This window comes from Delphinapterus leucas, chromosome 19, assembly GCF_059928025.1.
Source record: "Delphinapterus leucas isolate spDelLeu-1000000601 "Yukka" chromosome 19, BTC_Dleu_Yukka2, whole genome shotgun sequence".
NCBI lineage: Eukaryota > Metazoa > Chordata > Mammalia > Artiodactyla > Monodontidae > Delphinapterus > Delphinapterus leucas.
Window position 1 is genome coordinate 48,867,020 of NC_143147.1, and position 27,798 is coordinate 48,894,817.

At 48.7% G+C, this 27,798-nt stretch overlaps 1 protein-coding gene across 2 annotated transcripts; it reads right to left on the bottom strand.

Moving 5' to 3' along the window:
• Positions 1 to 390: 390 nt before the first annotated feature.
• PIP4K2B (phosphatidylinositol-5-phosphate 4-kinase type 2 beta) lies at positions 391 to 27,742 on the bottom strand. 2 transcript variants are annotated; one of them, XR_016388998.1, is made up of 11 exons: positions 27,477 to 27,742; positions 17,711 to 17,808; positions 14,560 to 14,656; positions 12,295 to 12,447; positions 11,258 to 11,404; positions 10,204 to 10,242; positions 9,553 to 9,666; positions 6,445 to 6,703; positions 5,864 to 5,967; positions 3,040 to 5,259; positions 391 to 1,244 (listed from the first exon to the last, which is right to left on the bottom strand). XR_016388998.1 is itself a non-coding variant. In XM_022557908.3 (10 exons), exons 1-10 carry the CDS (start codon positions 27,633 to 27,635, stop codon positions 5,179 to 5,181), a joined length of 1,251 nt encoding a protein of 416 aa, XP_022413616.1. In that variant the 5' UTR covers positions 27,636 to 27,742; the 3' UTR covers positions 391 to 5,178. The 2 variants fall into 2 exon arrangements, 1 of the variants encoding a protein (XP_022413616.1); XM_022557908.3 differs by having other exon boundaries at positions 391 to 5,259.
• Between the last annotated feature and the right edge of the window lie 56 nt (positions 27,743 to 27,798).

Below are 27,798 nucleotides of genomic sequence, written 5' to 3' on the forward strand. Positions count from 1 at the left end.
GTGGAAAAATTGTCTTTAATCCCTGGTGCCAAAAAGGTTGGCGGTCACTGTGTTAAAGCACAGTTTATGATTCCCAGGTGCTGGTCCAGGACCACACTTTTGAGAACCACTAGATTTTTTTTTTTTTTTTTTTGGCTGTGTTGGGTCTTCGTTTCTGTGCGAGGGCTTTCTGTAGTTGCGGCCAGCGGGGGTCACTCAACGTGGTGCGCGGGCCTCTCTTGTTGCGGAGCACAGGCTCCAGACGCACAGGCTCAGTAGTTGTGGCTCATGGGCCTAGTTGCTCCGCGGCATGTGGGATCTTCCCAGACCAGGGCTCGAACCCCTGTCCCCTGCATTGAGCAGGCAGATTCTCAACCACTGCGCCACCAGGGAAGCCCGAGAACCACTAGATTTTTTTTTTTTTTTTTTAATATTTATTTATTTATTTATGGCTGTGTTGGGTCTTCGTTTCTGTGCGAGGGCTTTCTCTAGTTGTGGCAAGCAGGGGCCACTCTTCATCGCGGTGCGCGGGCCTCTCACTATCGCTGCCTCTCTTGTTCTCTGCGGAGCACAGGCTCCAGACGCGCAGGCTCAGTAATTGCGGCTCACGGGCCCAGTTGCTCCGCGGTATGTGGGATCTTCCCAGACCAGGGCTCGAACCCGAGTCCCCTGCATTGGCAGGCAGATTCTCAACCACTGCGCCACCAGGGAAGCCCGAACCACTAGATTTTAAGCTAAAAGTTTAGATGGAGAACCGGAGGCACATAGAGGTGACTTGTTAAGTCAGCAACATAGCTAGTCAAGGGAGAGCTAGGACAGGTGTGTCGGGTGTGTGGCTCCCAGCAAGTGTTGGTTCTACGCGGCTGGAGAAGTGAGGGGCTGTTGGTCCATTCCTCAGTGAGTGTGGTAATGGCAGCTGACAGGCAGATGGTCCGGTGCCTGTGCTCTTACCATTGCTCATTAACTGCATCTGAGAGTGGGTGACCGAAGTCATTGACTGTTCTTTCCCCAAACTCAAGCCATACCCTGGTTTAGCCCAAGCAGCCCCTAAAACTGGGACCAAAACCTTTTAATTATGAAAAAGATAGATAAAAGGCTCATTTCCGAAGGACTCATACATAACAGGTGTGTACACAAACCTTTTTTGAATTTTATTTTTTTCCTCGGGTTGGAGAGTCACCTTAACACGCATGCATCTTAAAACAGTAACAGGGTCTCGAATTGTTCTGAGCAGACATTAGACAAGCACAGGGGGTTGAAAATTCCTATTTAAAAAAAATGGAAATTGCAGTGGGAAATTGAGAAGTCACACACATATGGTGGGGTGGTCGTTTATCCTGCTCCCCCAAAAGCTGAATCTAAACTTCATTCACATTTTTTTATTACAATGACCTGACCTGATGCTTGGGTGTGCTGAGCCGCACCAGGCCTTCCCCCAAAGGTTGTTGGTTCCCACTTCCTCCCAAAATGGCTCTGAGTAAGGGGAAGGGGCTCCTCTGGAAGTTTCCTCCCCAGCCTCCAAAGGATTTCCCGCCGGGGACAGCCGATTCTCCTCGTCCCTCTGGAGACACTCTTCATAAGTGGCACGTTTCAGAAGAAGGCCAGGGCTGTGTCACAAAGCCGCCTGTAGATGGCTGGTAGATTTGGGGGCAGTTTGAATGTTTTCCCTTTGATTCCCGTGCTCAGGCTGGAGCCTCCTCCCCACATTTCTGCCAGAAAAAAGTGAGGTCTCTGGTACTGGGGGAGCCACAGGTCTAAGGCCAGAGCTTCCTAAGGGTTGTTTTAAACACACTGTCCCTTCTGGCCCCTAACACTTGAGTAGCTCAAATGCTGGGGATTGCTGAAATTTCTTCTCTCCCAACCTGAATTGGTAAAAAGACAATTAGGAGGGTGGGACTGGCTACTGAGAAAAGTCCTGGGTCTTTGGTCCACCTCCCTGGGGCAGGCCCTGGCAGACTGTGAAGAGGGGAAAGTCAGTAGGGCAGGAGTATGTAGTCCCAAGCCCCGAGCGCTACCAGGGTACCTGTTTGAGGCCTAAAGCACAGGCAAGAGAAACAGAAGTAGGAAGAGGGAGAAGGGATGACGAGCTGCCTGTGGAGGGAACCTAGGGAGTGCCACTGAGAGCAGCCACAGGGGCGACTCATAGCACATCCCACAGACCAGTAACCCCTGAGCTAGATAAGGAGACATCGAGCATTGCCTCAGGCTGTGCTTCTGGAACTGCTGGCTTCCTAGCCTGCCCCATAACCCCCAAACTGCAGGGCACAGGGAATGAGCTTGCACTAGGGGACAAAGACTCAGTGGTTCATTAATAGGAACAAGGGCCAGAGGCCGCCTTCTAGTGGTCTAGGTGGAGTTTTCAGAGAACCCCTTACTTTGGTGGGGAGACCTGGGAGACTAGAGTTTTCTCAGCCATAGACTTTCAGAAGAGGGGCAGGGCGGGAGAAGCTGTGACTGGTTAAATGGCAGAGGGAGAAAATGGAGAAAAATCCTGCCTTGTCCCCATCCAGGCCTCACCCAGTCAGCCACGTTCTATTCTTATGCCTTTGTTCTTGGGAGAACAAATTATTCTGGGATGCCGTAAGACCATTCAGTTTTTCTTCATGGCTCCAAAGAGTGATGGTGAGGGTAGTCACTTCCCCTCAGACACCTGCCCAGAGAGGGCATGGTGGGACTTGGAGAAAAAACACAAAGGTTTGGGGATCACTTCACTTTCTCTACATTCAGACTGCAAACCAAATTTAACATCTTCATCGTTACAAAAAGAAGAGAAAAAACTTGTATAAAACAAGATAAATAGCTTTTAAACATTTGAATGCCAAAGGAGTTAAAGGACCAAACCCAAGGTTTTGAAGATAGCACAGAGAATGAGCTTTAAACAAAATTTAAAATCCACCAAACCACAGCTTAAATGTTTTGACCCAGTCAACAATACTGTTAGAAAAACAAAAAGAGCATTTAAAACAGAATGCTACCTCTCAAAATGTAAACAATATACAAAACAAAAACAAAAGCCCACAAAAACTCGATGTTAAAGAAGTTAGATACCTGGTAGCTCACCTTCAACTGAACACAACTGGTTACACTTTTCGTACACATGATGGCGACATGATCAGCAGACCAAATGCAGGAAGCCGAGGGAGCCCAAGGTTGTGGAGGCTGCAAGAGGACAGCCTGAAAAGCTTGGGAGATGCTGGGCTCGACTAGGAACAGATCCAAATTTTCATTCTTGATTAGGAGGTGGGGAAATCAAGTCCAAACATTATTCCTACTAATCCCTTCCTAAGTCAAATTTGTTTTCTCCACGAGCCACTTGGTTCCAAGTTCTTCTCCCGGTCACTTCGCGGTCTTGCTGCTGACGTTCAGAGCTACCTACAGCCCCTTCCTGGGGCCAGGGCAGTTGTTTGGCCCCTGTCTGCCTCTTCCAGAAGGGTTCCAACAGCCCCAGTAGAGTCCAAGAATGCGGTCTCCATTCCTCCCTGACCTAAATACCGTGGGTTGGGCACAGAGATGGTGCTTGTTCCTGCTCCAGAAGCTGAGCTTGGCCAGGTTTGCAGGGAGCCAAGGAAACCAATCCATTCATTCAAAATGGTTCCACACACTTTCTTTCCATTTGCGGAGTTATCTACAAGTTTTACCGTGTCTCATCCCAAGACCCCAGTTCCTGGTGAGATGGTGAGAAGACGCAGGAATGTACCTCCCCCAACACAGGGCTGTTTTCTCTCCTAGCCAGACCAGACTGCTCTGATGGCATCGCAGAAGGACACAATTCTGAGGCTTAGGTAGCCGGCTCAGAAGGTGGGTAGAGATCCTGAAGGAAGCTGCAGGATGCCACTCCTGAGGAGGCTTGCGGGTGGCAGATCTGCGAAAAGTCTAGGGGGGCCATCGAGGAAAAACAGATCCAAGGTTGGGGCCAGGTTGAATCGCACATCAAGCCTCCAAATTGGATTTCCCAGGTCAGATCCTCAAGTGGCTCAGAAGCAACCTCAGGCTTGGGTGCCACGCTCCAAGGTGGGGGGCACCACTCCCTGCTGGCCACAACCATCCAGGTGACAAACCACAGGGAGTCAGATTACCTACATGGTAGCCCTGGGGGTTGAAGAGGTATCTCTGCAAGGAGCACCCCAGGCACATGGAGACCTGCCCCCAACTAAAAGCTCACCTACAAATGAGAGTGCCTGGGAGAAGGTCAGAAGGAAGTAAACGGATGGAGGGCATAGGACCTCATTCGATACTCATCGGCTTTTCTGGGCTTTCCCAAGGGGAAATAACCATTTAATAAGCACGAGGGTCCTGTTATATCCAAAGGTGCTTTCTAGTTCCTCTTGACTCAGTGGGAGGCTTTATAGAGAAGACATCTGAACTCCAGGGGCCTAGAGAGCCCAGGAGCTTGGGTGGTGATCATGGGGTTCTCTGAGAACCAGCTGTCCGAGAGCCCAGCAGCCCCCGACCCCTTACCATCCCATGAGGATGAACTCACTCCCCTCTGAGATCTTTGATTCTGATCCAGGATGCCTGATGTTGATCTGGAGTGTCCCTTCGGGAAGAACAGCACTTAGATGGAGGAATCATGTAACATTTCACTTGCAGCTGAGGCTGAAAAAGTGGAGGAAGCTGTGCACAATACTCCATGAAATTAAAAGTTAACCTAGACAAGATCAAATGCAGCAGGGAGGGCAGAGGTGTCTAACCTCCTCTCCTGTGGCACCAGAGCGCTTTGCTCTGAGAGGACCCTTCGCTGGGTCTATGGGTGCTTCTCTAATCGAAGGGAAGTGAGAGCAGGTCAGGGATGGGGAGGGTGGATAGGGTGATGACATACATCGTTATAAATAGCAAATCTGGAGCAACGAAATTTCAGAAACAAAACCCAAATAAACCCACAAAGTCATCTCTAGCCCCAAGGTATCTTAAAAAGTTACAGGGTAACAAAAAGGAAACCCCTTTTTAACCTGGGTCAAATGGGGGGGAAATCAAGGGTAAGCAGGTGAGGTTACATCCTGTGAGCACGTGCACACAGCACGTCCCCTCCCCTCCAGCTAGTCTCTTCCAGTGTCACAGGCTGCAGTCGCATTGCTAAAGCCCTCCTCTACCTGCCACTCTGCTCCCCACCCTCCCATCCAGCCCAAATAACACCCTCTCCCTCTTCCAATCCCCGACCCCACATCCAGCACTCTGGCTCTGGCTGAAGGTAGAGGGTAACTACGTCAGGATGTTGGACATGAACTCGTTGAAGCGTTTGGAGTACTGCTCAGGGTTCACAGTTGAGATCTCCGCTCCCGCCTGTAATACACAGAGGCCCTAATCAGGAGGCTGTACCTAGGAGGGGCCTGGGTATTCAGGAGCCTCTGGCTCCACGTTAGAGTTGAATACTACCCCCCGCCCCCAACGGGGCAGGCCACCTTGAGAAATGGTTCCCATGTCTCAGAAGTGCCCTGGCCCCGCTCCTCTGATTCACAATCCCAGGGCTGCTCCCACTGAAGCAGGAACAAGGCAATGGGGAGACGGCAGAGGGGCCCCAGAGCTCTGGGGGGCCCCTGTTTAGAGAACAGTAGCTTGAAGCCCATGCGGAAACAGGCCTCTGGCGAGCAGTGTGGGCATGTAAACAAGGCTATTACTGGCAGTCAACAAGATGCATGACATGCCCAGCAGCCCTGGGGGAAGGAGCCAGAGAACTAGGGGAAAAGCAAGTTGGGCATATCAGCCAGCTGCAGGGAGGGGATGGGACGTAGATGGCGGAGAAAGAACACAAGGCAACCAGGCGGGCTGCTCTTCCTGGTCCCTGTCCTGGGAGAAGGGGCCACGAGAGCATCTCCTTCGAGCAGGAGGCCTCCCTGGGGGTCTGAGGCCCCACCCCCCGGCCTGGATGGAGACACGAAGAACTCACCCCGTGTTTCACTGTTTTGGCAGCATGTGCAGCTTTCTTCTTAGCATCATATGGCGTGAGGATATCGATGATGGCCATGAAATAAACCTCCTTCTTGGGGGCACCTGAAGCGGGAGGGGAAGCAGGAAAGGAGGAGGAGGCAGGGAGAAGAGCAGAAAGCAGCTGGGTCCATAACCCTTCAGATACGACACCCAGATTCATCCCTATCATTTTGAATGTGAGGAAAGGAATGACCCATGGAGTCCCATGGAGTTCTTCTTAGAAGCTTTCATAGCTCTTATCTTATTTGATCTTCACAGCCACCCTGTGGGGTCGACGTGACACCGTTTAGGAGGCTTTGTCCATCCCGTGAACCAGAGCCAAACCAGGCCTCAGCTATCCAGGACAAGTAAAGAGGTGAAGGAAGGCCTGACAGAGAAGGACCCCAGCGCCCCAGAAGATAGCGTTACTGCTGGTGACCCAGGATGGAGGCAGAAAGGGGCCAAAGTCAGCAGTTACTAAGATGGAGGCCCACTGAAGTGGGGGAGGGCGGGTAGGATGAGGGCTGGGGGCGGGGCAGGCAGGCAGAGGCTCCTACTTACTTTCATGGCTTTTCATGGCATAGACATCAACAGAGGGATCAAATTCCCCAGGGCCAAAGAACCGGGGAAAGCTGAGGAGGTTGCCAGGGCTGTCCGGAGGTGTGCCGTAGGGGCAGAGCAGGCTGCCCCCCGCCCCGTCGTGCTCACACTCCTCATCCTCCGCCCGCTCCTCCACCTCCATCTCCTCCTGCTCTGCCCGGTCCACATCGTGGATGCCCACCAGCAGGCTGTAGTCCATGATCTTCAGCTGGGCCAGGAACTAGGGGCGTGGGGGGAGGACAGAGGGAAGGAAGAGGTTACAAGGGACATCTGGACAGGCAAAGTGGCATCTGGAAAGGGGAGAAAAGGCATTCCTTTCAACTTAATTCTCCCATTCTGAAATACAGCAGAGAATAAGACATCAGAGCCTCTGCCCTCAACGAGCTCACTATCTAATGGAGAAGATAGTCACTCCACAAGGGCGAGGAGCTGCGGGAGTCGACAGCAGCGGGGAGAGGGCCTCCCTGAGGAAAGGAGTTGAGCCTGACCCAATGAATGAAGAGAAGTCAGGCAGGCAGAGGCTGCGGGAGTAAAAGTAGAAGGAGCACTGCAGGAAGAGGGAAAAGCCGATTCTGTCTGGGATCAAGAGAGGCCATGGTGAGGTGGAGGAAAGAAATAATGGAACGCTGCACTGCGCATTTCTCATCCACGTAACAAGTGCTGGGAGCAGGATGGTATCTAAGTCTCCTGAGCCAGGACTCAATGACTTGGAGAAGAACAAAGAGCGTGGGAATGATACAGGATGGAAATGGCCAACCGGCATTCCAGTTTAACTAATGTGACGCCAGAGTCACTGGTCCAAGTCCTCTGTGAACTAGCCAGCAGCCACCATCAGCCATGTGCCAGGCGTCCTGCCATGGTCACAAACGAACCTGCAGCACTGCAGGAAACTGTCTGACTGACTAGACGGAGAATCATAATAGGACCAGAGGGGCTCTATGCACAGGCCCAGAAGACAACTAAAAGCATAAGAAGCCCCAGTGGTAGGAGATCAGCAGAATCTCCTCAGGAAAGAAAGGTGAGGGGCACCATTGCAAGCACCTCTGGACAATGCCCTCTGAAGGCCGAAGGAGAAGGGACCAGGGTCCCAGAAAAGAGAGACTCTGTGAGCCACACCCCCTCCCGTCCATCTGCAAACATTTATAAAGTAACATGCAAGTGAAAACAAATGAATTGTGTTAACTGCCTTAAATTCTTCTTGAAGGCAGAGTAGGGATAAAAGGAGGAAAAGGAGGAGAAAGACTCTGGACAAACCAAATGTCAGAATAAAAGCACAAACATAGTAGGGGGTGGTTAAGGTAAAGCTTACTAACAAAAATAAGTCTGTTAAACCCATGTTCGCAGAAGCATTATTCACAATGAAGCAATCCAAGTGTGAGGGTTGATTTTATGTGTCAACTTGACTGGGCTACTGGGTGCCCAGAAATTGGGTCGAATATTATTCTGGATATGTCTGTGAGGGTGTTTATGGATGAGCTTAACATTTGAATTGGTAAATTGAGTAAAGCAGATTGCTCTCCCTAAAGTAGGTGGGCCTCGTCCAATCAGTCGAAGGGCTGAGAAGAACGAAAAGGCTGACTCTCCTGTGAGTAAAAGGGAACTCCTCCTGCCTAACTGCCTCTGAGCTGGGACATCAGTTTTTTCCTGCCTTCAGATGCAGACTGAAACATCAGTTCTTCCTGGGTCTCAAGCCTGCTGGCCTCTGGACTAAAACTACACCATCAGGTCTCCTGGGTCTCTAGCTGGTCAACTGCAGATCTTGGGATGTGTCAACCTCCATAATTATGTGAGCCAATTCCTTATAATAAACATCTACCTATCTCTCTACACCCTATTCTGTTTCTCTGGAGACTAGAAACTAGATTAATTAGTTAACCTTAACTAGTGACCAAGTGTCCATCAACGGATGAACAGGTAAACAAAATGTAGTATATTCATACAATGGAATATTACTCAGCCTCAAAAAGGAAGGACATTCTGACACATAGCACAACATGGATGATCCTTGAAGACATTACAGTAAGTGAAAATAAGCCAGACACAAAGGACAAACACTGTATGATCTACTTATATGAGATTCCTAGAGCCATCAATTTCACAGAGACACAAAGTAGAATGGTGGTTGCCAGGGGGAATGGGGAATTAGTGTTTCTTGGGTATAGAGTTTTCGTTTGAGAAGATGAAAAAGTTCTGGAGATGGATGGTGGGGATGGTTGCACAACCATGTCAATGTACTTATGCCACTCAACTTCAAAATGGTTAAGATAGTAAATTTTATGTTATGCATATTTTACCACAATTAAAAAAATAAAACATTTTCTGAAGTTTATAGAATTTGGTTTTAATGAACAGGCTCCCAATTTATTAAAATAGGAGACACTGGGACTTCCCTGGCAGTCCAGTGGCTAAGACTCTGTGCTCCCAATGCAGGGGACCCGGTTTCTATCCCCGGTCAGGGAACTAGATCCCACATGCCGCAACTAAAGATCCCATACACAGCAATGAAGCTCCGCGTGCCGCAACTAAGACCTGGCACAGCCAAATAAATATTAAAAAAAAAAAAAGGAGACACTGAATTATCAGATATCACATTCATTATTTACCACCTGTCCTCCCCAAAGGAACTTCTCCACAGGAAGTCCCGTTCCAACCAGAATGCTGCTAGGTAAGTGGAGAATCAGAGCCAGAGAAAGGCACGGTTGGCAGATCTTAATAGCTGGTTTCCTGTCACTCTGACAGCTGGATGCCCCCTCCACTATGGGGACACCACCAGAAAGGAAGCGTCAAGAGGGGTTGGAACAGACTAGAGAAAAGATGAGGGAAAGCACTCCAAACTGAGTTACACACGTTCTACTGGCACAAATTGTGTCCCCCCAAATGGAATGTACATTTGCACTAGCTTTAGATGCAAATAACTACCTACCTACATGGCTCAAATCACCACCCTTCCTCTTGTCTACACTCCTGGGAAGTGGTGAATTCAATTTTTCTTAAGATTAAAGAGGTTCCTCCTCTGGGGACAAGAGGAGGTCCTGTTTAACCAAAGTAAAAACAAGGGTAAATATATACCTCTACATCCCGTTTCAGTTTTTCCAGGAAGTTCTTTTTACTCTCTTCTCCCACGTGCAACTTCTGCCCTTCATTGAGGAAGTCATTGTCTTTGAAGGTTGGCAAGTCCTTGGCCTGAGAGAGCAATAGCAGTGTTAGGCTGGTGGCCTGATTTGTTCACCCAAAGGAGTCCTCTGCTGGGGGCAATGGTACAGGAAAGGAAAGGGTCCTCAGCACAAAGGTGGCCAAGCTGCCAAATCAACAGCTCAGTCCAGGAGTCTACAGTCCCAGCTTCGGGCAGGCAGGGATGGCAAATATGTAGCACGAGTCAGACAATGAGGACTGACCAAAGGACTTCCTGCTGAGCCCTGAGACTACCTCAGAGCTCAAGCAGCCAGCCACCCACGGATTCAGGCTGGCCTGAGATGGAAACTGCTAGCCCTCCAGGACTATGAAGAACCCAGCAAGGGCAAAGGAAAAGGCTGGAGACCAAGGCCTAGGCCAAGGATGAGGACAGACACAAGCTCAGTGACACAGCATTTCACATCAACAGACCGCATGTCTGGGAACTAGGCTGGGGCGGCAGCAGAGGAAGGGACAGGATGGCCAACAGAAGGTGTTTTTGATTCCAGCGACCCATTCCACAAGTGATCAGCACAGGCCCCAGCATACCTTCTCCTTGTCACTCGCTTCTCTGGCAACAGTAGAACCCTGAAAGGATAAGAGCCATCAGGAGAAGTCCAGCTGAGGCAAATTCCGTTGATCGAAAAAACATGCACCGGTCTTTAGGGAGAGGCAGCAGGTGAACTCAAGTAGGCTGGTTAGACTCCTAGAGGGGCCAGGAGGCAGCAACTTGTTCACTTCCTCTGTCACAGACCGCTTACAGAGCTCTGACTATATACCAGACACATGCTCAGGATATCGGGCTGAACGGAGAGACTCAGTCCCTGCCCTTAAGGAACTCTCCTTCTAACAGGGGAGACAGACAGTAAGCAGGAGTTACACGATTAATTAATCCATTAATTACAATGGTGCTCAGAAGGCAGGACTCTGAGAGCATGTAGTACCCGGGCAGGGCCCAGACTGGGGAGGGGCGGTGGCCAAAGCCTGCTTCCTAGAAGAACTGATTTTGAGCCGAGCTCGGAAGGTTAAGTAGGAAGTAATTAGGTGGGGGAAGGTGGAGGTGGAGAAAAGGGCAGGGAGAGAAAAGATCACAGGCAGCCTATGTGAGATCTGGGGAGGCGGAGAGCACGGGCACTGCAGGAACGGAAAGGAAACCAGTGCAGCCGCAGCAGAGAGAGGGAGAGTGGTGTGAGGAGACAGGAGTTAGGAAGCCAGGTTCAAGAACAATGGAGTGCTGTGGTTCACAGGCACACGTGTGTTTCTGTCCGTGTCTAGAAATGTGCTTGTGCTGTCAGTCCATGGGGCCTGGACAGCTGCCAGGGTGCCTGCGTCAGCACAGCCTGTCCCCGTACTGCTGCCCTCTGTGTGCACATCAATTGTTACATAAATATGGTACATTGGGGGCTTCAATAACCTCTTGTCACTGTCACCTGGACTTGAGACAGCCTTTGGCTCCTAAGAATTAGGCACATCAACTCCAGAGCCACTTGCCCATGCGAAAACATACACTCCGGCTTTCCCATTATGTGGAAGTTGGAGTCGTGGCCCCTCCACGCCTCAGGGAGAGGGAGGCCACAGAGCTGGGAAACACAGGGCCCCTTACCTTGAGGTCATACTTGCGGTGTACAGTGAGCCGATGGCTGAACACATTCCTGGTGACCACCATGTAGGTTTCTACGCCGTCCACAGTCAGGCGGTACATGCCCAGGAACTGTGGCAGAAGGGTATTGCCGTGACACTCCACTATGAACTAGAAAGGAAGGCAGGGAAGGAACAGGTGAAGGTGCCAGGATGGACGGGGCTCTTCCTGGGCTAACATGCTCCCTGGGATTCTAGCCTCTAGACCAGTGGTTTCCAAACTGGATTCTGTGAAATCACGGGGGTTCCTCAGACTTACAACAGGTAACAGCCGCCACCACCCCTAACTGGCAAGGCAGAGGGAGAGGCTGAGCAGGCAGTGCAGAGCCCCTTTGGTTTCATCCGATTGGGATTCTGCAGGAAAATCACTGATCTAGGACTTGCATCTTCTCTGCCAGCCTGAAATGGGAAAGCCAAAGGGCAGAGAGAGGATGCAGAGGCAGGGCTGTGATGGGGTCGCCTGGGAAAACTGAATGGCTCGTACCCAAAGCTCTCGCCCATGCGAGAAAACCCCAGGGTTTTCTGCTGTAATTCCCGAAACACCAGAAGTCCCTTTCACCACCTCTCAGGTGGCGAGAGAGAAGCCAGCTTTCCCTGAAGACCCAGGCAGGCTTCGGACAGGCAGTCCCTGCCTTTCTCATGGGCAAGTTCCAGATGAGAGGAGAATGGGAGCGGGAAAAGCAGCAGCCCTGCTGAGCCGACAGGACCTCTTTTAGAAGAAATGAGGCAGGTGCCAGAGTGTGAAAACTTTCCAACTCTGACGAGACACAGCTGTTCAACTGGGCCTGCATCCATAACGTGCCTTCATTTCTTTTCTCTTTTTCTCAAGTAGGCATTTCACCTCACAGAAACACGGCCCTGGGGGAGGGCAAGTGCTTGGTTATCAGGAGGTACCTGCCATTACCAAAGAGGACCAAGCCCTCCCCAAGAAGCTCTACCGGGGGCTCCTCTCCCTCTTCCACCAACCCATCCTCTGCTGTTGAGGCTCTTGACTCACCATACCTGGTGGTATTTCTTTAAGATGTTGTGCATCTCAGCCACATCCTCACTTGACACAGTCTTGATCACAAAGCGCCGGTCATAGGTAGTGAGAAAACGTGTGCCACATCGGCCCTGGCTGTCACTGTTGATGGGGGCACTGCGCGTCACTGAATTCTGATGGACCAAGACAAAAGCTGGTCTTGGGAGGGGAATGAAGACTCTGACTAGTATTCTGAGTCTTCTCTTATGGGTCAGATTGCTCTAAGGCCAACAACACTGAGACAGATGGGACCTTATCCACCCCATTTCTCATGGGAAATTCATATCTTTCCCAAAAAGTCTTCCATAAGAGAGACAAGGGTTGTTCCTTACCACCTGCTCCTAATCCTTGACTGGGATGGGAAGAGGGCTGACTGAAATATTTCTTTTCATTCTGATCCTAGAGAACTTGCTCTAGAAACTAAAACTCGGCCTCAGATGTTCGGGGCCTGGGCTCTAATCCTGATGCTCACGTGTAATAGGACTGGGGTGAGCCACGGAACTTCTCTACTCTTGAGTTTCCTCACCTGCAACGTGAGATGATCGTCCCAGTCTCTTGGGGGTGACGAAGACAAAGCTTAGGAAATATTCAAGAAGTCAAGCATAAAGAAGGAGTGGACACAGTCATCTTTATCTCCTGTATGTACCCTCATGCTGGAAAACCTTTCCCAAAGCAGGAAGCTGGTCCTCACCACTCTGCTCAACACCTCTCCCCTGACCTCAGACTCCTGTTTGTCTTTGCAGAGCTACGAGGCAGATCCGGGGAGCTTTTCTAGCTCTGTCCCTGCTCCTTCTCGGAGCCCCCTTCCCATTAGGATCAGAAGGCAGGAGAAGCCTCAAGCGGGGAGGGAGTAGGGGAAGGTGCGAGTCAACCAAAGAGATGTGTTCCCCGAGCAGATGCTGGGAAAAGACCTTCGGGAGGTCACAAGACAGAGGGTTGACAAGCATAATTCTACCCCTGCCTCATTTCCAGGCAGAATCTCCTGTCTCTCTAAGTCACTGGTAGTCTAAGAGCAGAGAGTCCCCTCCCTGAACACCATCTTCCCTGCCCCTATTTCAGTCCTGAGCACAATTATTTGCCCAAAAGTCTATTAGAAAAAAAATACAGGATGTGGCTAGATGGCCAAGGGGAAGGGAAAGAGCCACCGTGGAAGGAAGATACCCGAGCAACCTTGCCAATAATGGCAAGAAGTTTTCCAAAAACCTCATGCTCCAATCAGGGCATGACTTAGTTCAGGGTCTGGTCCCAATAGGAGGGGCTGGAGGCCCTCCCAGCACCTCCTGGACACGGCTGGTCCTGACTGTGCTAGTCCCTGGCATCTCTTCCTCCTCTCACGTTCCCTCACCCTCCTCTTCAGGAAGCCCCCTGGATGGAGGACAGAGGAGAAGGAGACCCTGCTTCTCATGTTCTACTCCGTGAAAGACTTCCTGGGAGCGGGATGGGAGGAATGACAGTATCTTACAAGATGTGAGCATCCATTTTAGATTTCACTAGGCTGTAAACTCCTTTTTTCCCCCAACAAACAACTGAAAATCAGCTGTATTTCTTACTGCTGAACAAGTGAAGTGGAAAATTCTCCCACCTTCACCACCAGGCTGTCTGCCAGGGGAGGAAGTCCAAGGAAGGTGCTGGGTGGAGAAGTAACAGAAGCCCCAGACAATGAGTCAGACTAGAATGTCCCTGATATTGGGACTGATTCCTCCCGATAGGCCAAAGGCCTCTGTGACATGATCACCCCCTGAAGGGGGCAGCTGCCCTGCCATGCCTAGCCCCCCTCCCAACGTTAGGACAGGGGAGTTTAGGAGGTGGCACTCATACCTGGCAAGAAGTTACACTACCCTTGAAGTCTTCCTTTTATAATCTGTCTTATCAGCTTTAAGAGGCCTCATCTCCCGCTGGCAATAATTCTCTCTTTTAAGTCAAACTACGAAGGAGAAGGGTTCTTCAGCCTAGACTGGGAATGTCAGACTAAAATGAAGCAGCTTCCGTAGACCCGTCTCCCTCCCACTGTGCTCCCTCCCAGGGAGAGGAGCCTGAGCCTGTGAGGCATCATGAGAAGCACTTCTAAGGCCCTCACTCCTCCAAGAGCCCACCAACACTGGAGAAAGACTGCCTGGGCTGGAGTGAGACATGACAGGAAGACGCAGCACAAGAACAGTAGACACGTTTGGTTCCCTACTTGTCCTGTGGCTTCCTGACCCCCCTCCACTCCCTAACCCCTACGATTTTGCAAAGACACCCCATACCTGGTAATCCTGATCATCAATCCCAAACCTCTCCCGGAGATTTCGGAACACCATGGGGCAGTACTCCTTAAACTTAAAGCGGCTGGGGAGGTTCTCTCTGGGGAAAAGCAGAGACATGTTCTTGTGAACTTCTTATTCCTCTAACTCATACACCAGGACCTCTCAAAGTGTGGTCCACAGGTCACCTGGATTGGAGCAATCTGCAGCACTGAAAATGTAGGCTGCTAAGCCCTCAGCATTCTGGAGGTCAGTCTAGAAATCTGCATTTTTAACACACACTCCAGGTGATTCTGAGCATGTAAAAGTTTAAAAACTTCACATTCCTTGTATATACTTTGTAAAAATTAATCTAGGTATATTCTTATGATTTGTGTACTTTTCCTGAGTACATGCTATCTTTCAATAAAATTTACATTAAAGGGAAAAAAAACCTTACCTGCAGAGAAGTGAGACTGAGTGTTGGCCCCACTTCACAAGTGCTGTACTTGCTGCAGGTAGGTGGCCGCATGTGAAGAGCTGCTGTGAGGTAAATGTCAGTCTGACTGCTAAAGGGAAAGGCTTTTCTCATCAAAGGACCCCCCTCCTCTGGGGATGCTCCTATCAATACATCCTGAAGGTGGTTACACCCAGCAAGTCCTGCCCTTGGCTTCCACTGGGATGGAAGGAGAGGGTGCTTTAGATTGAAGAGGTCCTCAGTCAACTGACTGGGATCCCATCTTTCCATGAAGCCTCGTTTGCTGGCTGCTGGCACCAGTCTACGTCCCCCCCACTCCTTAGTCAATCCACAGACTCCCAGGAGGAAGGAGATCAACTTGAAGGGATGCCTCCTCCAAATCCTCCATCTTGACAACAGTCAACCTGCTTGGGAACTCCCTTTCAGAAACATGGCCCTCTGTTCTCATCACAAGGAACAATTTTTTTTCTATTTCTTTAATTCTGTATCTATGTGAGACGATGGCTATTCACTAAACTTATTGTGACAATCATTTCATGATGTATGTAAGTCAAATCATTATGCTGGACACCTTAAACTTACACAGTGCTGTATGTCAATTACATCTCAATAAAACTGAGGGGAAAAAAAAAAGAAATATGTCCCTCTGACTACTCCAGGATGGTAGACTTCAAGGAAATAAAAAGCTGTGGCCTCTCATGAAGGCAGGGGCCTGATCTTCTAGTAAACAGCACTGCAGTCTAATAACTAGCATGTAAACAGTTGTTGGAAAGACAAAAGGAATCAAGAAAGATGAAAAAACAAAGATACTGGATGTCCACTTTAGGCCAAGATGTCAGTGTGGTGGACACCATGGACCCTGGTACAATGACCACACCTGAGCCCTGACCTCTGGCACAGAACAATCCCCTTTCCTGCCTCACAGGGTAGCACTGCCTCTCCTTCCTCAGGTGGTGTGATACTGGATATAATAACAAATATATATTTAGTCTTTGTCCTTGTTTCTGGCACAGAGCTCCTAAAATCTTTGGAATTTCCTAAGTGGTAAGAGTAATAAAGGTGTCTTTTGTTATTTGTAACAAACCCCCTTCAATCACACCTGAATTTATGTTAACGAGGTGACTTTTGTTAAGCCTCTAAGCATGGGTGCTCTTTGCCAGGGGAACCAACCAGGACTAGAGGGTTGGAACTTTCAGTCCCATGCCCCCGACTTCCAGGGAGGGGAGAGGGGCTCGAGGCTGAATCAGTCGCCAGTGGCCAGCGACTTAATCAATCACGCTGTCATAAAAAAGTCCCCATAAAAATCCAAAAGGACAGGGTTCGAGAGCTTCCAGGTTGGTGAACACGTGGAGGTTTGGGGCAGGTGGTGTGCCTGGAGCGGGCATGGAAGCTCCCTGCCCCTTCCCACATACCTTGCCCTATGCCTCTTTTCCATCTGGCTGTTCCTGAGTTGTATCCTTTCATAAAAAACCGGTAATCTAGTACGTAAACTGTCTTCCTGAGTTCTGTGAGCTACTCAAGCAAATTAATCCAACCCAAGGGGGAGGGTCATGGGAACCTCTGATCTACAGCAAATTCGTCAGAAGCACAGGTGACAACCTGGACTGGAGACTGGCGTCCGAAGCGGGGTGGAGGGGCGGTCCTCTGGGACTCAGCCCTTAACCTGTGAGACCTGATGCTAACTCCAGGTCGAGAGTGTCAGAACTGAACTGAATTGTAGGACACCTAGTTAGTGTCCTAAAGAATTGCTTGATGTGTGGGAAACACACACATTTGGTATTAAAAGTGAGTAGTGATGTGAGAGTCGAGGAGAAACAGTTTTTCTTCTATACAGGTGGCCACTTAGCAAGTAGCAGCTATGAAGACAGACAGCTTCTAGAATATGATGTTATTACTTACTATGGCAGAGAGAGGCCACTAATGGATGTTTTCAAATCAAGCTTCTCCTCTGGGCTAACAGTCTGGGAATGGTGGGGTGACAGAGCCCAGCTGGTGAGGTGGTGGAGACGGTGAGACAATGGAGAGTGGAACCAGGATTCAAATGCAGAAAGGAAGAGTGTGAGCTGCAATATTTCCTTGGGTGACCCACAGGAGGATGAAAAAGCAAGGCCTCTAAAGGGCTTACAGCAAGCCCCAAACTGTGCCAGGTGAGGCAGCTGCTCCATCAAAGTCTGAGACAAAGACACCAGTGTTAATCCAAGAAGCCACAATGAGCAAAAATGGGAAGAATGATTTTAGATAGCGCCCCTGGGCACCATGCTCAGCCTGTTGTTCACACACTAGTTGGAAAGAAAGAAGCTTGGCTGCATCCCAGGCCAGGAACATGCCTGGCAGCTTCTTGCCTCAGACTAAGATCAAGATAGGGCCACTGCTGTCAGCCTCATACTAGATACCTCAGCTCCCGAGCAGCTCACTGTTAACTAAACTGGCCCTAGATGAATCACCCTGGGCTGAGCCACAAGCCCTGAGGGACACTGGAGGTAGGCTGATAAAGGACAGAGATGACAGGACGGCACAAGGGGGAGAGGCACATAATGAATGCATTTTCCCAGCCAGTTTTTCAGCTCTGTGAGCCAGGTGTTGCTGTCACACCCTGCTAGGTGCTTGCCTGTCCTCACCACGGTGAGGTTTGGGAAGCTCTCTGCCTTGAGGGAAGGAACTGCCACAAAACCTGAGCCCACTCAGCAGGCAACTTACTTATTGAAGAGATGATTGTCCACCTTGATCTTGCTGTATGCTTTGAAGTCATCTGGCATTAGCATGACAGGGACAGGGACATTGCTCAGCTCATTGATCTGCAAAGCAAGGGGAAAGTGAGGTTCTCAGCCAAGGCACCTGCCTCAGAGAGACAATATGCTACACCGTGGATGCCACCATCTCACCAAACACATGTCCATGGATTCCCTCGTCTTTTTTTTTTTTTTTTCTTTTGCGGTACTCGGGCCTCTCACTGTTGTGGCCTCTCCCACTGCGGAGCACAGGCTCCGGACGCGCAGGCTCAGCGGCCATGGCTCACGGGCCCAGCCGCTCCGTGGCATGTGGGATTTTCCCGGACCGGGGCATGAACCCGTGTCCCCTGCGTCGGCAGGCGGACTCTCAACCACTGCGCCACCAGGGAAGCCCCTCTCCTTGTCTTTATTTCTGTTCTTTTCTTCAAATAAGTTCCCAACTTCATCTCTACCTACTGAAATTCTCTCCACCTGATAAGGTCCAGCTCAAAAGGCACCTCCCCTATGAAGCTTTCCATGATTCTCTAGACCATAAATGTTCTTTCCTATCTCGGGATTCCTGAAGCATTGTTTGTATCCATCCTTTGGCCGTCTCACAGCCTCCCTCACATTGCAGTTAACGCTTACAAACCTCACAAGCCTGCTTGACTATAAGCTAGGCAAGATCCTATCACTGATCTTTGTAAGTAAAGATCATCTAACTGACCTTGGAGGCTCCACACATGGTACTTGGCACCACGATTTGCATATGGCAGGTACTATATATGTATTTATCAAATGCAATAATAAATGGATCTATGAATAAATATCACCCAACCTATGTGAGTATTAATTGAGGGCTTTGAACATCTTCATTACAATTGGGGATCACTCAAGAAATCAGCCTGGGGCAAGAAAAAAGCTGGATGGGTTTATGTGGGTATGTAACTCTTATCTCCAAAGTAAAGGATTAAATTTAAAGTGAGCAGAAGAGGTAGACATCTGGCCACTGGCTCGTTCTTACTCTCCTAATTAAAGCAGGGCCAGGCCCTAAAGCCATGTCCTCTCTTGTGCTGAACTGGGGGAGATGCGGGAGGGTGCCTTGCCCCCACTGCAAACAAACCTTCTCATTGTCCTTCATCCCCCCTTCAGGGAGCTGGAGGCTGCACAGGGAACTGGCTTCCCATTGGTGCAGAGCTGAGAGGGCAGCTCCTGCCCTTCCCCATCCCCAGTTTAGCCAATTAGTGGTCTAATTAGCCGCAGATGTCCTCTCCCATCACAGCAGAGTATTTGACATTTGACCCTCAACCCAGTTGCCACTAATGCATTCAGGATTTAGAGAGGAAACCTTAGTCCCGACTTAATGGATAGGGGGCAGGGGGAGCACAGTCTTGTGTCTCCTGGATACTTTCGTTGCAAATCCTATTATCTCAATGAGGCCCCATGTGGCAGTGAGGGAATAACCTAGTCATTAGGACTCCTCCAGGAGCATAAATGGGGGGAAATACCATGTAATTTGCTGCTCCTTTCATGTTCCAAACCTTTTTTATTTAGAAATGGCAGAGGATGGAGGAAGTTCAAGTTAATGTAGTAACTGGGCTGGGGAAACCATACCTTCCTAGAGCTGGTGAAAAACCCAATTTACTCACAGGGAAATGAAGGAGTGTGTGTGTATGGGGAGGGGCCGCAGGGTAGCAGTGTAAGTTGGCAGTGGGGCAGAGACAATAAGCTGCTGGCATAACTGACTGGCATAAACGTAGAAGTACAGCGTGTATGATTCCATTTAGATGAAATTCTAGAATCTATAGTGACAGAAAGCCAGTAAGAGGCTGCCTGGGCTGTGAGGGGTGTGGGTGATTATAAAGGGACATAAGAGGCGCAATTCTAGGCTATTAGAAACGTTCTATATGTTGTTTAGGATGATGACTACGTGAGTACATCATTTTGTCGAAAGTCCTCAAATCGTACACTTAGAATTCCCAGCATCCAGGTCTGAGATGCCCACCACTGGCTCAACAGCCACAGAAAAAAGTTCTGCCAGTTACCATTCCAGGGGGTGCTCACAAGGCAAGCTGGTTGTTTAGTGAGCGACTAGAGAGGAGACCATTTCGCATCATTTTTCTGCCAATAGAAACAATTCATTGTAGCTGTCCCACTTCCTTTTTCCTGGCATATTAAGCCTGGCTCTGAGAGTTTAAAAAAGTTAAGTTCTGCCTTTTCTAGCTTATTCCACCATGCTAGAAAGAACATATCACTGGCTCAAAGAATATGGTTTTATACCAAAAGGTTCTAGTATCTGCTACTGATTGATTTGGGTTAGTCTAAAATCCAGACTCTATGCCATGGCCAGGGCTTGTTACTGGGAAAACTAGGAAAGACTAAAACACTTGCTTGCGAGGGGTCAATTGCCCCTTAGCCAGGATGAATTATTCTAATAAGAGCTATTCAGGGATGTTCCATTCATTAACTCTCTGTGCAATTCTAAGTGCAGCATAGTTTGAATAGTTGTAAGTTGGTCAGTTTTTAGTTCTCAATTCATATCTATTCTTGACTATACAATCCAACAGCAGGAAATTTCTAACAGATAATATATTGCTGAACAATCCATATAGCTGAACTACGTAGACTCACCCTCATTTCCACTGGGCCACATGTAGACGATTCACTCTAGGGATTAGCTGTACTATTTTTTCTTTTTTTTAGTTGTGCTAAATTTTACATCCCCAGAGAGTTCTATTCAATTTCAGTTGAACAAGCACTTACTGAAATACCTACTACATGCTTCATTTTATGTTAGGGAGAAGGGGCTGTGCAGCAAGGGAAGCGTTGTGTGCACTGTGCACACAAAAGCGGGAGGCTTATCCTTTTATCCAGGAGATGACACAAACCTATGATACAGTAAATCTGGAAGTCAAGGAGCATTTAAGTAAGTGAGAACACAGGGACGGTGAACAAACAGCCATGTCAGAGGAGGGTGAGGTTAATATGGTCAGAGTCAGACTCCCAGCCCTTACACGTCAGGCTAGAAAACGGAACCTAATGCCCCTCCTGGTATTGCCAAGAGCACTTGACACTGGAAGAACCCACAACAAGATCACGTTACACCCTGCCTAAAAATCTTCCATGGCTCCTCACCAACCTCAGGGTAAAGTTTTAACTCCTTCAGCCTAGCAATCAAGGTCTTTCCTGATCTGGCTCAGACGCTGCCAAACTTCTATTCAGTTAACTTCTACTCAGTGTAGCCTTACTATGTGCCAGAAGCTGGGGATACAAAAATGAAAAGATATGGTCTCTGTTTACCTGGGAAGACAGATAACAAATAACAAATACAACGTGATGAGTGCTATAGAGTTATGAATAAAGGTAGACGGAAAAGTAGCTTAAGAAATGATTGATTCTGCCTGGGCATGGGAGAGCTGGTGGCCAGAGGAAGCTATAGAGAAATACCTGTGAGAAAGGCCTACGAGGGTAGTTCTCCAAAAGAAAAAGGAACAAAACACAAAACCCGAGGAAGGGAATCCCAGCTGTGGGAACAGTCAGAAACAAGCCTCAGAGCTGTAAAAGTATACTGCCCATTTTAGGTAGGGGGGCGGGGGGAGAGTGGCAGGGTAGGACAGAGGTAATAAGTAGTGGAGGGAGACAGTGCAGGAAAGACAGGTGAGCAGCCTCACATATTATCAATATTAGTAAATAACAGCTGCTTCTATTTATGGAATGTCTGTAAGTGGCCAGTGCTTTATATTATTATATATTATATATCATATATCTCACATATATATCCTATTCTATATTTCTAATATTTAATAGTCACATTAATTATTATTAATCTGATTTTGCCTTTTACAAAAGGTTCAAGGCACCTCGCTCAAGGTCACACAGACAATATGTGTAGAGTCAGGATTTGCTCCCAGGTCTGCTGGTGCCAAAACCTGGGCTCTTTACACTGTGCTGTGCAATCCTTCTTATGGGCAGCTACCTTGGCTAAGGTAGTGTTTTCCATTCCTTTCCTCTGTCCTAATGATCTGCAAGGAAAGTGTTATGCTCATTTTATAGAAAAGGAAAATGAATCTCAGAGAGAAAAATTACTACTCCAAAGCTATACTAAGGGACATAGCCTGAATTTGAACTTAGTTTGTCCACTATATGATAAATTTGGACTTAACTCTGCAGGCAATGGGAAGTCCTCTCAGGTTTAAGTCTGATCAGGTTTAAGTCTGGGAATTCACATGATCAGATGGGTGGTACAGAAAGGTAATTCTGAAATCAAAATCAAGTAAGGATTGGACAGGGCAAAGATAAGAAGCAGCAAGACCATTTACGGGGCTATTACAATAGTTCAGGTAGTAGACTATGGCAGCAAGAATAGAAGAAGCTTGTATAAAGCTAAGAGAATCATCCAAGATCTCACTAAATAACACTTCTGTGAAAGCTCCCCTGTCTTCCCCAGGTTGAACTAGTTACTCATTCCCATGTGCATCTTTATATCATAAATATCACATTCGCTTGGGTTATTGTTTGCTTACATGTTTCATTTCTCCACTAGACTGTGAGCCCCTAGAAGTAAGAGACTATCTTACCCATTTTTATGTCCCTAGCAGAATGGCTGGCACAATTAGTTATACAATAAATGTTGGTTGGAGGGATGGATGGCTAGAAAAGGGGGACTGAAAGATGGCTAACATTAGGATAAAAAGAAAAAGAGATAGCAAAGCTGGTGTGACCATGCCTAAGGTTCATGGCCTGAAAGATGATTAAGGTTAGCTACTGAGGCTATGACCAGAATGTAAAGAGTCTTAAGTGCCAGGGAGAGGAGAATAAAGGAGAGTGACCAAAAGCTTTGAAGCATGAAAGGTTGTGACTAAAGCAATGTTTCAGGAAGACGTGCCTTTCCTTTACTATCTAGCACATTTCTCGGCCAACCTCCTTCACCTTCAGCAGAAGTGTACTTGTGGAATGCAAACTCATTGGAGTAGCATGATAAACAGAACATATTAGGATGGTAAATCTGTTGTATCTCACATCATGTAAGTGGTTTTTGGATTATCCACAAGATTAACTCTATGAGCCATCAGCATAAATAATGAGGAGGCTAAACAAGCTGAGTGAGAAACAACTTAGAAGCAGAGCGTTTACTCTGTGCTGATCCTACTGGACATGAGAATTCAGTCACTAGTTCTAGTCCGGTGAACTTCTGATTCCAGAAGCCTCCACTTCCCTCTGCGACCTTCATAGGGATTGCTACCCAGGAGGCGCGCGTTGGGCATGCAGGCTTCCTGACATGTCCCAGGGTTCTGTGGGTGGCTCATCAATGGGCTGGCCACCACTGACAATCATTTGTTACCTGCCACCATCAGAAAACATGACATGTCGGGGAACACATTCCCGAGACCAAGGAGGTCCAAGCGAGATGTGAAACTCCAGAAAGGAAAGGGGCAAGAACAGAGAGCCACAGGTGCCAACAAATCCACCCCTGGGTTTATTCCTCCTTTTTACACCTTGGTTTTTCTTTTCCTGTTTGAGTCCCAGTGTTCTCTGTGAGGTGGGAAGGTGTGCTGAAGGACAAATTCATCCAAAGGCTTCACTAGAGCAGGAATATTTACTAAAGATTTTTTTTTGGCCACGCTGCACGGCACATGGGATCTTAGCTCCCAGGGATCAAACCCATGCCCCCTGCATTGGAGGCGCGGAGTCTTAACCACTGGACTGCCAGGGAAGTCCCTATTTACTAAAGATTTTTAAAGTAGCAGGAAAAGAGAAAAAGGCAGGGAAAGGAGGTTCTGGGTCTGCATTAGGCAAAGAAAATGTGTGGACAGAATGGGGGTAGAATGTGGGAGAGAACTGAACAGACTTAAGAATAAATCTGTTCCTCACACCATTCACAAAAATTAACTCAAAATGGATTACAGATCTAAATGTAAGAGCTAAAACTAAAAGAGTTTTTCTTAGAAAACGCTGAGTTTTTCTTAGAAGAAAATATAGGAGTAAATCTTCACGATCTTGGGTTAAGCAAACCCTTCTTAGATATGACACCAAAAGTACAAACAACCAGAGGAAAATAGATAAATTGGACTTTATCAAAATTAAAAACTTGAGCTTCAAAAGATACCATCAAGAAAGTAAAAAAGGGCTTCCCTGGTGGCGCAGTGGTTAAGAATCCGCCTACCAATGCAGGCAACACAGGTTCAAGCCCTGGTCCGGGAGGATCCCACATGCCGCGGAGCAACTAAGCCCGTGTGCCACAACTACTGAGCCTGTGCTCTAGAGCCCACGAGCCACAACTACTGAGCCCGCACACTGCAACTACTGAAGCCCACGTGCCTAGAGCCCATGCTCCACAGCAAGAGAAGCCACTGCAATGAGAAGCCCATGCACTGCAACGAAGAGTAGCCCCTGCTCGCTGCAACCAGAGAAAGCCCGCGCACAGCAACAAAGACCCAACACAGTCAAAAATTAATTAATTAATTAATTTAAAAAGAAAGTAAAAAAGATAACCCAAAGAATGGGCTAAAATATTTGCAAATCATGTATCTGATAAGGGACTTGTATTTACAATATACAAAGAACTCTTACAAGTTAATAATAAAAAGACAAATAGCCCAATTTAAAAATGGGCAAAAAGTAATTGGCAAAGGATCTTAATAGATATGTCTCCAGTGAAAATATACAACTGGCCAATAAGCACATGAAAAGATGTTCAACGTTGTTAGCTATCTGGGAAACACAAATCAAAATCACAATGAGATACCATTTCAAATCCACTAGGGTGGCTATAATGAAAAAGACAGACAATAACAAGTGTTGACAGGATGTGGAGAAATTGGAACCCACACACACACTGCGGGTGGAAAGGTAAAATGGTGCAGTCACTTTGAAGAGCCAGTCAGGCAGCTTTCCAAATAATTAAACATAGTTACCATCAACCTCCCCTATTCCTTCTGATCACTGGGATGAGGCTTCATACATATGCGGTTCCTAAAACGGCCAACAGGTTATCAAGCCAGGTCTGCCTCCTCCGGTCTCCACATCCTCTCCCAGGCCACCTCTTCCCTAACTCCAGACCCTCTGGGCTGTACTTCATTCACTAAAACTCTGGTTTTCTCTCTCCATTAGTTCTCCCCTGACAGAGCCAAAGTCTTCTGATTTTTTTCTCCCTGTTTCCTACACAGTCTTCCTCCACAAAGTCCAGGGGCTGCATCTCTTGTCCACAAGAGGAGCTCCTGTTACAACACTGAGTTCAAAGGCCTCTTTTTCCACCCAGAAGTAAACCAACCGCCTCATGAGAGAGTATGTAACTGACTTGTACTACAGATAAAGACATATCCATCCTTCATGTCTCATACACCATCAACCATAGACCATCACAGCCTAAACGCTTAAATGGGTGAGAAACTAAAGAATCAAAGAAAAGGTGGTATCTGAAAACTTAGACTGCAAAAAGTTGCAACGATGGGCTTCTGAAGGAAGGTGACCTCCAAGAAAGGCTATCAATCCACCAAAACAATGTGGTCCCGACTCCCTTGAGAACTGCAAGATTTTATAGTCTTCTGGGGAGATGCTCCATTTCCCAAGGGGACCCACGAAGTTCTAGACCTTATTGCAGGCTAAGTGAAAGCAAGAAAACTTTTGACTAACTGAGCTCCAAAGCTCGGCCTGTCCAGGGCAGTGGTGCCCAGTGCATCTCCCCTGAGGTGTTCGCTCATTATGTCCAGAGGCTTGGGTCTTGCTTAAAGTCAATGCCTTCCCAGCTAGCTCTCAAACAAACTTTCTTAAAGTTAGCAAAAATAGAGGGTGACTAGGAATCACAGTTGCCTCTTCATCTGCCAGAAACTCATTGCCTGCCTATCAGAAAACCAAGCACCACATACACTCCTGGGAACTGGCAGGCACAGGCACACACTCCTGACCGTAACATTCAGGTTCTCTAACAAGAGCATAATTCCCATCTGTCCTGGCACTTGGATGAGAGGCAGGGCAAGGAAAAGGAGGCAAATAAAATGAGACCTCCTATTCAAGCACCACCATCGGCCAACACAGCCCACAGTACTGGACAACGAGCTGCGTCTTTTGTTGTGACCACAGGCGACCTAATCCTCCATCTAGGCCCTCCATTTCTTCATGTATAAAATCAGGGGCCCGAAGTCCCTTACGACTAGCTGTAACATTCCTGACTCTCAGACCTCTACCAATTCTCCATAGAGACAGGATGCTTTCTAGTGAGAAACAAGCTGCACAACAAAATCAAGGATTGATTTCAAGGGAGGGACACAGGGTTCACATTTTGCTGACCCAGTTTCCCTTGCAATGTTGTCAGATGGCCCCTGAGGCAGCAGGAAGCAGTGGCAACAAATGCTGCTGGACTACTGAATCAAAGCAGCTCCCAGAAGTCTAGGCATTAAACCAGCGGTTCTCCCTACCCTGGCCAGGACGTCCACCTCAGTGAGGTTACCGAAAACAGTAACCTGCCCAGGACCTCCCTGTGCACTTCTGTATTAGCGGTAAGGATCTAAAACCCCAGCTCAGACTATGGTTCATCAATCTCCAGCCAGAGGCTCTTCTAGAAAAGCAAAGCAAAAAGTCTTGCTGGCCCTGCGCCCCTTTGTCATCATTTGGTCTTGTGGGCAATTTCAAGTGCTCAGAAAAGTCAGGGAGCCTAAAGAACTGATATTCACGGGAAACTCAAGCCATTGGCTTCATTTTTCTCATTCCAAACTTTTAGTTGGTGAAGCTGGCATTTCAGGTCCTCTTACTTCCTCTTCTCATTTCCGGTGTAGGGACTCAATGAAATGGTCAGAATGCAAGGAGCAAGTGGCTGGAAGAGAAAGAAGATCCCAAACAAACAGGACACAAACGAAGTCCTCCAGATCAAACACTGTGCGGGGCTCCAACTTCCTAACAGGAGCTGTTGGCCAATCTCAAAACACCCCAAGGATCCAGGGAACCTCTCTCTCATCTTAATCACTGTCCATTATCACATCCTCATGAGCATACAATAGAAAGCTCAGTAACTGAGAAGTCAACATCTTTGACATGAACACCACAGTATTCAGGAAGACACATCATTTCTACTATGAGTGGTCCTCATAAGCAGGCCTCACCTTCTCTCAAATGGTTACATTCTCCCTTCTCCCTAACCCAGGAAGACCCTGGTAAAGTGTCTGTGGTCCAAGGAAGCCTGTGCTTCTTCAGTTGATACATCCCGTTCAAGAAGAAAAAAAGGAAACCCAAGGAGGATTTCCAGTCAGTGGCCAGGAGGTCTGGAGGATGGGGAAACTCTGAGCAGTCACACCAACCAAGCGACCAGAAATAGAGGAATACTCAGGCAGGCCAGTGCCACCTGCCCTGTCAACTGGACAGTGAGCTAGGCAGCCAATTATAAGGAACATGGGGGAAAACAAATGCAACAAACGGGGTGAGGCGAGAAGAGAGGAAGAAGGGATGAAAGCCATTCCACCCCACCCAGGCCTTCCCTCTGCGCTCCAGGAGCTGCTCGAAGCCAGACGCAGGAAGCTTGAGGGACTGGAGAGAAGGGAAGGACGCGACGGCATACCACCGACGGTGACACCAGGCCTCGCGTGGCGCGCGGGGAGGCACACCCGGCCGGGACGGCGTGCAAGGGTGGGGTGGGCGTGCAACTGGCTTGCCAAGGGGTTGCAGGCGTCACTGGCGGGGCCCGCCGGGCAAAGGCCCGGGACTGCGGGGGGCGTGAGCACGCGCGGGGCCGCGCTCGGAGGGGCGCGCGCCGGGGAGCTGGTTACCGTGTGGTTCACCCCCCACATCAGGACGCTGAGGATCGGCTCGCTGGCCCGAAATAGCTTCACTTTCTGGCACACGAAATGCTTCTTCTTGGTCTTGGTCTTGCTGGCGCTGAGCGGCGCCACCGCCACCGCCGTGGTGCTGGTGCAGTTGGACGACATGCCCGGGGCGGCGGCGGCGGCAGCGAAAGGGGGGGCGTCCGAGACTGCACACAAGCCAGCGGTCCCAGGCCTCCCCCGGACCGATCCCCACCCCCGCTCCCTCACCGCGCCATGGTCGCGCCCGTCCCGTTACCTCCCCACCCCGCCCCGGTGGTTCCGTCCG